Source organism: Amblyomma mixtum, chromosome 6, assembly GCF_055824585.1.
Source record: "Amblyomma mixtum isolate Tamu chromosome 6, ASM5582458v1, whole genome shotgun sequence".
Classification (NCBI taxonomy): domain Eukaryota; kingdom Metazoa; phylum Arthropoda; class Arachnida; order Ixodida; family Ixodidae; genus Amblyomma; species Amblyomma mixtum.
The window spans coordinates 86831401-86843943 of record NC_143017.1 but is presented as its reverse complement, the minus strand read 5'-3'; the positions used below and the strand labels follow the sequence as shown (position 1 = coordinate 86843943).

General features: G+C 44.7%; 1 protein-coding gene across 6 annotated transcripts in view; it reads right to left on the bottom strand.

Moving 5' to 3' along the window:
- The window catches only part of Vps13 (vacuolar protein sorting 13C), a 103445-nt gene that overhangs the window by 23197 nt on the left and 67705 nt on the right, over nt 1-12543 (bottom strand). Inside the window, exons 51-61 of one of the 6 annotated variants that reach the window (XM_089548304.1) lie at nt 12148-12249; nt 10818-10895; nt 7519-7587; nt 6578-6670; nt 6207-6314; nt 5951-6037; nt 4953-5015; nt 4738-4866; nt 2978-3108; nt 1786-1924; nt 197-319 (exon numbers count right to left, since the gene is read on the bottom strand). In XM_089548304.1, the coding sequence (XP_089404430.1) occupies nt 197-319; nt 1786-1924; nt 2978-3108; nt 4738-4866; nt 4953-5015; nt 5951-6037; nt 6207-6314; nt 6578-6670; nt 7519-7587; nt 10818-10895; nt 12148-12249 (1122 nt within the window). The remainder of the gene's footprint in view (nt 1-196; nt 320-1785; nt 1925-2977; nt 3109-4737; nt 4867-4952; nt 5016-5950; nt 6038-6206; nt 6315-6577; nt 6671-7518; nt 7588-10817; nt 10896-12147; nt 12250-12543) is intronic. The other 5 variants (XM_089548306.1, XM_089548307.1, XM_089548308.1 and 2 more) reach the window with 5 other exon arrangements.

Here is a 12543-nt window from a genome sequence, read left to right as displayed (position 1 = left end):
AAATTCCAAGGATTTTAAGGGCCCAAGATAATCGTCTGAAAGGGCATATGTTTTTTTACCTTATTTTCTTGCATCTAGGCAATTACATTATAGGTTAACCAAGGACAAATAGACAACCGTTAGTGCAAAGGGCTACATAGACATCCTTATCAGTGCATACAAAAGAGATATGCATCGCTGGAATTAAAACGCTGACCTCCTGTATCTTGAAGACCAAGGCAGAGTCTTCTGTGAACAGAACTGTTCTCTGCCTGCCGTTCAGGAACGCAATCCAGAACAGTTTCCGCTCGTCCTTGAGCTGGATCTGGTCACAGTCATCCTGCGAGCACATGTGCATTTTGTCAGAGATGAGCAAACGTTACAGGTGGAAATAAATAACACTCAGGAAAATTTCCCTTTTTGTGTGTAGCGACATATTCAGAGGTGAGAGTCATTACACACCAAAGGCCAAATGTAAAACCACAAGCAAAATCAAGGGAGTACCCAGTCTTGTCCTCAACTGACTGCACTTGTATCTTAACTAACAATGCTGTTGATGATGTTGGTTGACGTTTGTAAGGTATATATTTCCCTTGTGAAATAATACCCAGGATAATGAAAGGCGTACACAGAGCCATCGTATGGAGTGGAAATATGGTTTAATATGAGCGAGGAGCGGTATTTTCTTTTTTTTAGCAGGCGTACATGCGACCCTGACACGTAGTATAATTTAAAACAAAAGCAAGACACAAATTACGTACAGCTCACACAACAGCACATGCTGTTGTGAGAAGCCTCTGTGAAAATGTGGTTTATGTCTGAACTGTTTCCCTACTGGTATTTCCTTAATCTCATTATCCATTCATGGTATCCACGTGATATGATTACGTAGTTTCGTACCAACTGCTGACTGTACTAGAACTTACAATGACTTAAACAATGAGTGGATGAAAGCGTGAATCATCATCAATGTTCGCAACACTACATTTGTACATTTGTTTACTGCATTGCTGCAGGATTCCCACTCCGTATAGAAGGCAAATGACTTTAGAAACCAAGTGAATTCACTACTACTGCCACCTACAAACCACGCCAGGCGCTCGTAAAAGAAGCCCAGGATGCCGTTGAAGATTTGGGGACGCCTTCGTCCCCTGCGTTCGCTTTCCAGCAACGCACTAGTTCCCTGTGGTTAGCTCCCCCACAAGGCACTCTTCTCGGTTGGGTTACTTTTAACTAACAGGGGAGGGCGCTCGCGTCGCAGCGACACCAGCGCCACGGATGGCGTTTTGCTGCGCGCACGCGGGGGATAGCCGGGTCTCTTCTCCTTGGGACCGGGAAACTCGCGGACGTTTCGCGAGCCGCTCCGCTCTTCGCCGCGGGCGACCTCGTGCGGAAACATGTTCCCCTCAGCTCGTCCCGTCTGGCCTCGGAGCTTCCCTCTTGCCCTACCGTGGGCGAACGTTCGCTCGTAACCGTGCTGGTGAGTCGGACATCCTCGATTCCTCAGTGTATTTTGTTGCTAGCTGGCGTTATTGTTGTTATAGCAATAAATGCCTTGTTTGTGTCAGCCAGTGTGTCGTTCCTTTGCTCCCGCAGAGCAAGGCCCGCCGTGGTCGGCGAGCGCTCGGTAACGCTCGCAACCATGGAGTGGGGTCCGCGCGGTTTTGAACTGTGTCAGCAGCGGTTAAGCGGGGAGAGCGTATTTATCTCCCCAATTTTAAACCCCACAAAGCATCACTCCTGACAGAATGAAATGCTGCGAGAAATTAGTGAACGGAAAAGGGGGACACCGAAGTAGCCACACACCATGAGCAGCTCGAGCTTGTTGAGCTTGATGCAGTCCTCAGAGCCCCACAGCAGGCAGCGCTTGGCCATGGGGTTGTCCCAGGTGTAGTGCACTGCAGTCTTGGGTGGCAGGAAGTATGCAGACATGTCCCTGTAGCCACTGCATGAGCACAGAGACAATCCAAGCCAGTCTTGTATCCGTATCACGTGTGAAGGTGGTGGCCACCAAGATTTTTACGAACTTCTTTTATCAAGCAAACGAAAAGAGGTGATTGTAAGCAAGAACAAGGCTGAAAACATGTAATGCCTCCGAGAAGGAACAGAGCTGTCCATGTAAAAAATAAATTCTAAACTTAAAGGGAAACTGCATAGGTTTTAGAAATCAACGAGCTCTAGAGGGTCGAATGCGTGAAACTTGCAGGTACAGCATGCGAATTCTTTTTGGGCTAGCGCTTGAAATAGTGAAGTAGTCGCCAATTAAAATCCGGATGCCCTTCAAGCTTCTCCGCAGCGCACAACGCCAAGTGGGAGGCGCATGATGACATAATCGAAGGTATCGGTATACATTTCCAACGCGCAAACACCTGCTTTGAAGGAAAAAAGCAACGCCACCGAAGGCAAACCCTGCCGAGAGTTGTTTGGCAGCGTCTAACGAGTCAGGGCAGGGTGTGGCTGACGGCAGCGCTAATTTGAAATCATACCTTCCGTGACATCACGCTGAACTTTCTTGCACACCTCCAGTGCATTGAGCAGAAGCACAAAATTCAATCGTTGATTACGTCACTATTTTAAATGCTAGTGCAAAAACACTTGGCACGCTTTACCTACAGCCTATATAGATTTGAATCCTTGAATATCGCGAAATTCTCAAAGAAGTGCTGCAGTTGCCCTTTAAGCATGTTGGTTCCACCACAGAAATGAGTTAAACTAGATAATGAAAAATCTGTAATAACTGCATGAGCAAAATATATCTGTGGTGTAGCTAGCAGTATGCTTTGTTATGCTCAGGATCACAACGTTTAGCATATGGCAATTTCTGACAGGAACAGAAGGACCTATTTCAGCCAGACGCAGGCAACATTACAGCTAACCAGAAATGCGATGAATAGAAGCCCCCACATGGTTCGCCATCATCAAAATTACTTTGCCATTATGTTCAGAAAATGGTGGTGAGCCATGCTGGTAATAGTGAACAAGAGTGGAATAAGCTTACTACTGGCAATAAGTCAGCTTCACATTGCTTTCGTTCACCAGGAAGACGGGAGAGAGCCCATCTTCATAGTCGCCGAAGCCCACTACAGCAGCGCTTTCGCCGACTTGGCATGTCATGTACAAGCCACCTTTCTGCACAGAACAAAAGACCGCAGGAAATGATCCAAACACAATGACCAGCCCTAAGTTGATGCTGCACAAAGCTGACGTTGCACCCAAAGTTGACAACGCATCTGTATTCACGTTCACTATGCCCTTCCACTTATTTATGAGTAAAGATGTCTTACAGGCAGCCTTGACGCAATTTGAGAAACTTATAAACAGTCATTTGCCAAATTTCTCGCAATCAATAGCACAACAGAGCATTTAAATCCCATTCAAATGTTGCTACGATAAAGCAATTGTGTTCCGAGTAATGTTCCACCATCACTTGCCCACGAGATAATTGTTACAATTGTGGTGAAGACGACGACGTGTAATGAGCTGACCCTACACGTAAATTACATATCTGCTAAAGCCAGCCGCACATTAAACTTTCTCAGACGTAACTTTAAGGACGCTCCCCTTACGCTGAAGGAGACTTTATACATGTCTACTGTACATCCGATACTTGAGTATGCTTGCGCGGTTTGGGACCCGCATACAAAACTGAATATTGAGGAGCTGGAGCGCGTCCAGAAACGGGCTGCTAGGTTTGTGTCTGCCGATTACAATTTCCAAAAAAGTTCTTCTGGTTTGCGCGAGAAGTTGGGATGGCCGTTACTTGAAAACAGGCGCAAATATTTGAGACTCTCTTTCTTTTATAACGTGCTTAATAATAAAACTGGAATTCCAAAAGAGAAATACATTAATGAACCCAGCTACATTTCCGCCCGCACTGACCACCCACTTAAGGTGCGCGAGTACAATAGCCGTATAAACGTATTCAAATATAGTTTTTTCCCACAAACAGTGCATGACTGGTACTGTCTCCCTTCTCGGGTCGCTACCGCTCCTCCTACATCGTTTCTGGCCGATTTGCAAAGCCACCTGTCAATATAAGTGCAATAATTCTTGTCCGAGTGTATCATGCTGCTTTTTTTGAAACTTTTACAAAGGTGATTATTCCTAAAGCTTTATTCTTTAAGCAGTGCTGTATTTTAAAATGTATCTTTCTTTGTGTGTGTGTGCGTGTGTGCGTGTGCGTGCGTGCGTGCGTGCGTGTGTGTGTGTGTGTGTGTGTGTGTGTGTGTTTAGGGTATGTTTGCCTTTCTACAATGGTTTTCTGTATTTTCTCTGTAGATCGCATCATTTGCCTAATTTATTGTGTACTAGATGTTTGTTCTTATTTATGATGTTTCCCCCCTACAATAATGCCCCAGTGAGGGCGCTGTAGGTACTGTGTATAAATAAATAAATAAAATAAATAGAGACAAAGCTGAATGGCTAGCCATTGCTGCTAGCTGATGTGCAAGACTCGAGATCAAGTTTAAAGCCAAATACAATGACTTCCTTGCAGGAAAAAAAGCAGCAGTCATGTGAAACCTAATTTGAAAAACAGTCATTGTTAAAACATGTTCACCGAGACCACCGTTTGTGCCCACCATTCATCCACACAGCCCAGCAAGTGGATGAAACATAAGCGGCATTATGAGCCGTTCCTCAGATGGAAAGGTTCACAACCCCATGGCATCTAGCTCTTTCTCATGTGGGCATAAGACATTCTCAATCCTACACTCCGACTACCACCGTTTTTATGGTATCAATGGTCCACAATCTCACCTTGTTTGAGAGTTTCAGCAGGACAGTGTTGTTCTCCTTGCATGAGAAGGGCACTGTGCACTCTTCGGTGTCAGCATATCTAGCCAACAGCTCAAGCCTCTGCACTTCTCTGGGCCAGAATGGCACGCACTGTTCAAAATCAGGAAGAACATCACCAGGCCGTTACAACCTGAAGCACTCATGTTTAACTTGGTAATATGAAAGCGTATACTTACTGCTCCGGGTAATACTTTCATCCATGTGGAGTTTTCAGTGTACTCCTTGATTTCGATGGCACTCTAGGGGTACAAATTAGCACCAGAAATTAATTAGTGCTGCTGTCACGGCACCATCCAATTCCACAGCAGCACACTCATTGGGAAATTATGCATCACTTGGTGAAGTTACAACCAGGCCAGAGTAGGATATCAACAAACTTTATGCATTATTAAATGTCAATGAAGTGAGCTAACGTATAATGTGTTGTTAAAAGCATGTCAAACATAAAAACTCAAATGAAAAAAAAAAACTAAATTTAAAAATTGCTCCTTTAATGAACGCAGGAATAAGGAAAGTGTGTGTTCAAGTTAATCAATTACGGCCGCTTACCCTCGGGGTACGAGAAATCAGCACTATCTGGTTCACAAAATGATTAACACAATGATAATGCCAAGCAGGATTGCCACTGCCCCTGACCTATCACACAGAATAGCTGCGGTATCCCTTCAGCTTGAATTTGGTTGCTCGAGTTTGCTTTGCACAGAGTGGGGACAAGGCGGATGCCCCTGAGTGGCACCTTGTATATATGTATAAAGTTGTCTATCTTTTTTTCTCTCAGCCAAGGCATGCGAACAGGACGATGACGACACTAACAACAATGAAACAATGACGTCAACTCAACGCCGAAGAAAGGTTTCGTTTGGTTTATGGGGTTTAACGTCCCAAAGCGACTAAGGCTATGAGAGACGCCGTAGTGGAGGGCTCCGGAAATTTCGACCACCTGGGGTTCTTTAATGTGCACTGACATCGCACAGTACACGGGCCTCGAATTTCTCCTCCAAAGAAATTCAACCGCCGCGGCCGGGATTGAAACCGCGTCTTTCGGGTCAGCAGCCGAGCGCCGTAACCACTGAGCCACCGCGGCGGCCGAAGAAAGGTGGCTGACACAGCTAGTGCTGCAATGAATTACTTCCATTTCATTAGACCAACTGTATCCACGGAATGAAAAACATACCTTGCAGTTGTTCAGGACAAGGTAGTAAGGTGTAAAGGTGACAATTCTTGTCAGACCAGTGGCGCTGAGTGTAATGCCAACGCTCAGCTGGAAAAAAAAAGAAAGCTCTTATTTCACTGCATAAAAAATAAAAATAAAGACAACTGGCATATTTGGCTGCTTCTCTATTCTGATGCAATTCCCTGAGAAAACACAAATGCAGAGCCACTATATGGCTCTTGATTAGTGATCATTGTTAAGAGCCTGGCAAACACACCAAGTAGGAGTTGCCATCCTTGGATTTGGCTACTACGGTGCCCGAGCTTCCAACAGCATCCAGGGAGAACCGTTCAGACCATTCAGAGTTGAAGATTTTTATGGCAGCCTGCAAAGACAGACACAAGAAAATAAAAGCTTAGTAAATTGCATGGACTTAACAAAAAGCAGCTGCACACAACACAGCGCATACCTAAAGCGGATGTCACAGGTCATCTACCAACAAATGTGAATCCTCACACTGGCTGTTAAGTTCGAGCTAACTGAACCATAAGCAGAAGCAGGTTATGAAGGTGAGAACACAAGGAGAGAAGGTGAAGTTCAGAAAGAACACAACAATTTAAGAACATATTTGTGTCCTCATCATCTTACCTTCTTTTTCGTGAACAAGGTCTTGGAACGATAGGAGAACAGTACTGGGCCTTCGAAAGTAGCAGGGTGGTTGATTCCAGCAGAATCTTCAGTCTGCAGTGCCAACCACCAGAAAGCAAGGCAAGAGCATCAAACACTGCAACAATGCTAGCCCAATGGCAAGCACAAAGCTAAGCTACAAATGGTGAAAGCAAACAAGGAACCGAATCGAGAAAAACTTTCATCAGTTATGAGTTGCAGTAACCTCCGAAATAATGAGAAACACAAGTAATTGTCAAGCAGCACACCTACAAGTACTTTTTAGAAGCTGAACACAATTTCTGGCACTGCGATAGATAGTAAAGATTCCCACCTCCAAGAATGGTTACAAAACATTTCCCACGACTTTTACTAACTGAAAGCAAAGCTCAATATTCGACTTCAACATAGCAACAAAATTATACTGAAACTGCTAGTGACATCTAGTAGAGAAGAGTCAATGTAAAGAAGCTAAAAGCTTTTGTTGACTCATGCAAGTCACTGCACACGAAGAATATACTGTTACACTGATACCCATTCAATAAAAAGCATAACATACCTTCGACATGCCATTAGGCATACAGTGCTCATTAAGTATTTGTGAAGCATGAAATACAAGCAGCACAACATCTAGCTAAGGCTAAGGCATGCACAACATCTACACAGCTTATACTGCTGGATAAAATGTGTGCATAAATAAACGTCAAGTTATTTATATTACGTGCACATAGCTTATCTGACAACTTCACACATTCTTTACGGGCAGTGACATTATCCACCATGCTTGTTTCACACTAAAAACAAAAAAAAGGAACGAAGCATTGCATTTGGGTGCTAATAGGGCATGCCACTCAGGTGCAACCAAAGAAATGTGTGCATGTATGTGCTCGCACTTAACATCCATGCAAACATTTACGTTGTACCTTTCCTGGACTCACTTCCGTTTCAAAAGATGATTGAGACATTAGAGACCTACTTCTCTCTTCTCCTGGCTAGCACATGTTAGTTAAGGAAGGAAAAGAATAAAAAAAAAATGATGAGGCACACCGGAAACATAAGCCTGTGAAAGTCAGGTGTCACAGAGCACAAACAGGGGTTAGTGTGTTTAAGTTACTCAAGACTATCTTGCAGTGCTTGCTCAGCATTAAAGCAAAACAGGCACAAGGTTTCCTGCAAAAGCTACAAAGGAAACGTTGTGATATATTACAAGTTTCGTTTCACTGAGTAAAATAAAAGTGAAGAGAATATTGGTTACCCAATGCCAATGATGGCAAGCAAAGGCACATTTCTGTGCTCTTCAGGATTATATTTCAATGAAAACTAACTTTTAACAGCCTTTGGCTTCTGTGAAATTTTATGAGCAGTGTTCATGTAACATAATAGTTGTCGGCAGATAAAAGCTGACTGGCCCATTACAGATTCACAACGCCGCACAATAAGTGGTTCCATTTGACTGGGAACCGAGTGTCGACACAGCTTCATGTAAACAAACAGCTAATTCATGACAACTCCATTAACTACACACTGTGTGCAGACGCAAATGAGGCACAATGCTATTATTACCAGGTTAACAATTACTGAAGAGGGCAATTAGCACAGAAATTTCCACATCAGTATTCCACACCAGTTGTGCTTGAATTACATCCCCTTTAACCTGGCCGCCAAGACTGAACAGCACTCATCAACAGAGCCATCCGAATATATAAGAAGTACTTTCCAACGAAATCACCCTGCCAAAACTCTAAGACAAATCAAGGCATGTTATCAGACTAAACACAGCAACCAAAGTTAGAGAAGAGGTGTCACGCGAAAGCACGCTGCAAAAAACAAAAAATGTGCGCAATGACGAGGATCGCAGCAGTAGAACTTTGGTTAGTAGCAAAGTGACCGCTGATGGCACATCACTAGTCATGAATTTCAGAAAACAGTAAACAATTTTGCTACTTAACAAAAACATACATTTAGACAGGCACAATAAGCTGACCTTCTTTAAAGGTCATCCCTCACACATTTAGTGGCTACGGACAAAAAGAAAGTCCTCAGTAAACGAGAAAGCTGACTTGCACATGTAATTCTTATTTTCCAACAATTGGCTACACTTTTTCCTTTCTAGCCTGAATACGAAAAGCCTCTCCTCTGAATATTTTCTTCACACAACGGCTCAGCTTTTATCAGGTGACTTTTTTTCCTCATCACACGTAGCAATGGTTCCTTTCAGCGAATACCTTATTTTGTAGATGTCAAAATGATGATGTAACATTATTTCTAGTACTAAGAGCCTTTCTTCTGAACCCCAGCCCAATGTGTGCAGACTGCTACACAACGGCACCAGACAAAGGTGTACTTCAACTTTATTTTTTTGCGCTCAAAAATAAATACTGAAATTTTGAAAACATATGTTTACTTCGAACTTCTCATATAGAATGACCTCAGACTCTCGCACTTTTCAAGAACATTAACAGTACTATGAAAAATGCATACTTTTGCATACTTTTTGCTCGCATAAAGACTGCACAACAATGCAGCGTTACCGCTTCACCAAATGCAGTGTTCCGAGCGCTTGCATTGGCGCTGGCCGCATTTTACACAGCAAATACTTACGAGTCTCTTAAAGACTTTAGTGGGAACATGGCTCCCTTTAATATAAGGGCTGTCATATTTATTCACTTGGTGGTGAGATCGCTTCCTCTCCTGGATGGCAGGAAGCTCAATCATAATCCTCTGATCAGACGCGCAAAACAAGACAACACCTTTTAAGAGGTGGAACAAATGCAAGCGTTGCTCCAATCTAACGCACTGCGTACATAGCGAATGCGTTACTGCACAGCGAACCCAGTGCCTCGCACGAACATTGCAAGTACCTGACAACCCTGATTAAAGGGACAGTGAGGAGAGCTCTATCGATAATTTTTTTAGAGTAAAATCCGACAGTTTGGCATTTTATGGCTTTGTTGCCACTTGGCCGGCAGCGAAAGAAGCATTTATTTCTAAGAAATTTGGATTCGAAGTTGACAAAGTTTTTCCCGCCGCTCTGATTCAAACTTGGGATTCTCCTATGACGACACAGGACTAAGTGACGTGAAACATGACGTGCACATGACGTAACGCAGACTCCGTGATTTCTGACGGCCAGCAGTGCGGCCTGGCAGCAGCCGAAAAGAAAGCTACCACCGGCCGCACGTTGAAGGCATCTATCGGCTATTGCGGCCGTCGCTACCGTCGCTTCGTTTACGTTTGCACCGGCGTTTTGCCAGCGTTACGATGGATCCCGTTCTCGAAGTCGTCAACGTAGTTCTAGCAAAGAGACACCTTTAGCATACCGTGTACCTTGTTACCGCTAGCGGAATACCGGAAGCCCGACTACTGCCGGAGAGCAGGCACTGATTGGTCCCGATGCTGCAGGCGCGCGCGTAGCTGCCGGATACGTGGCGCCATCTGGCGACGTCAAGGAGATTTGCGCATGCATTGGCTGCGCCTCAGGGCTTCGTGGCTTCTCGTGTTCTAGAACCATTGGTTCTAGCAACACTGTTTTGTCCTATGACGTCATCACGCTTGTACTTGCGAGTTTGGCCTGTGGCGGCGATACCTGTATTTTGGTTCTTGCTCTTTTCTACGTTACAAGAGCTTTGTTGTCAGTATGAGTGGCGTTTTTGTAATCAGGACCTGGTATTCTGTCGATACAAGCCAGCTTCAATTTCTCCTCAGTGTCCCTTTAATGTTATGAAAACCATCAGCCACGTTTTGCCCACTGCAGGATAAAGGCCTCCTTATTTATCTCCAATTAAACCTGTCGTAAACCAGCTGCAGCCACCATATACCAAAAAGTTTCTTCGCACCTCCCGTCACGTTTACAAGCCACACAGAGCAAGGAAGCATTGTTTAGCACCATATTTATGTGGAAAGAGCCAGGCATGCTCAAAAGTTGATAGCGCGCTACTATAGTTAGTTCGTTGCACGCGTCTTTGTAGGCAGCGGTGGGCAACTCTGTGTTGGGGCGGAGAAATGCACCCCGCATTCCAAAGTAAGCACACTTCTATATGCTACCATGAAAATGGAAGGAAGGGTTGCGGCAAGCGCAGGGTTATGACTGGAAATAGTCTTCCCATTGAAGGGACATGCTGCTGCGGTGGTTCTTTGTTAACTGCGTGCCAAGGCCACTTCTGAGGTGTCAATCATTGTTGGCCACTGATGCATGTTAGCACCCCTGCCTCATTGTGTTTACCTTCGTTCCCACAGAATGGCCCTTCTTAGGGGAAGAGTGTTTGTCGGATGCCGCTCCAAGAGAGGAACGACGACGAGTCTAATTAAGGAGATGGAAGCCGCCATCAGAAGCTCGAGACATATAAAGCAGCGGACAGGGTCAAGCATGGTGCTGACCCTTGTCCGAAGAGCAAGGACAAGAAATAGCTCAGCTTAGTGCTAGCTAGCGTTGACCAGGTTGACAATTTTGTACTGACCACTCTGACTAATTTGTAAATAATTCTGCAAATAAAGTGCATATTAGTGTCGGGAAGGTCTGACTGCTCCCTTCTACGAAGGGTTGCACTCAAAACAGTTACCTTTGTGGATCAAAATTATCTACAAACAAGTTAACGGCTCCCTGCCTAGCGATAGAATACCCGTGGCTAACATTTTTATTCCCTGAAAATACATTCTGTCACTGTTCTCATCAACAGCACTGACAAAACTCATCGGCACATGTCCGCAACAGATCTCAACACATTTCATCAATACATCTACAGCCTTACTTCTTCTGTTGCACAACAAAGGTCTTTTCAAGCGGACAAACTGCTAGCATCTCATGTCAGCCTTTTCTCATTCCTAGCTTATGAATGTTCTTATCTCATCTATCTTAAATAATTATAGTACTCTGCCGTTTTCCCTTGACTTATTTTCCCACCCCTCAGTACCCCACTCTGGCGGCAAACTTGGCGTTCTTTTCTATACAAGAGCAGTAGATGATATGGTATTCCCAGAATGAAAAACAGCTGAAAAAAATTCGTCACTGACGACACTGTCGTGTTCGTCGACCTTTGCGACTCAAGGCCGCTCCAGCAGCCCTTGCCTCCTCCGCGCATACCCGCCGCCCGCTTCCAAGAAACAAGCGCGGGCCGGCCATTCCCCACAAAAGCAGGCAGGCGTCTGTCTCCCCCGACGACGTCTGATCCCCACGGCCCCGTCGACTGGCGCATTCCCCATTTCCTTGCCGTGACCGTCTGCATTCCCACAGCGGCGAAAGTGCTTTCTTGTACACTCGCCCTCCCTCTCTCTCTCTCTCTCCCTCTACGGTAATAAACCCCCAGTCTCCACCCAGCAACCGTGTTGAGAGGTTCCTCGCATGTGGGGCTCCCACGCCCCGAGCTAAAACAACCATTAACAGACACAGTTTCAAAACATACCTTTGTTCTTATCACTCAGCAAAGTGCTCAAAAAAGCAACATCTCAAATATGAAAGGAGGGAGAAACTCTGCCTCCAACCCTGAACCAAGTCAACAGGTAAGCTTGCATGCACTCACGTGCACAAACAGTACTCGGAGCAAATAAACACTAACCTTGTAGGAGATGTCTACGGTTGTTTTGTTTACCATCCAGAAGGGACAGTACAGTCCCAACACAATGCAGTTGTTCGTCATTTCTACGTGCATGCCCAAATCCTGCAAAATGGTGCATATTCTTGAGTACAGTCATCATAAGTGCACCCAGCTAAAATGGTTTATTTGTCTCATAGTATCAAGCACACCTAAAACAGAGCAGCTGCACAGTGCAGCACAACATTTCACGACACTAAGATAACACATGTTTGTGCCTTCAAGTGACATGTATTGTTGCACAATGGTGCTCTTATCTGCAGCGCAGAATTGATCAAGATACTTAATGAATACAGCCAGCAAACACTTCAGCCAAATTTTGTACCAAACGCCAAAAGCTGCAACACTGCTACACTGCAC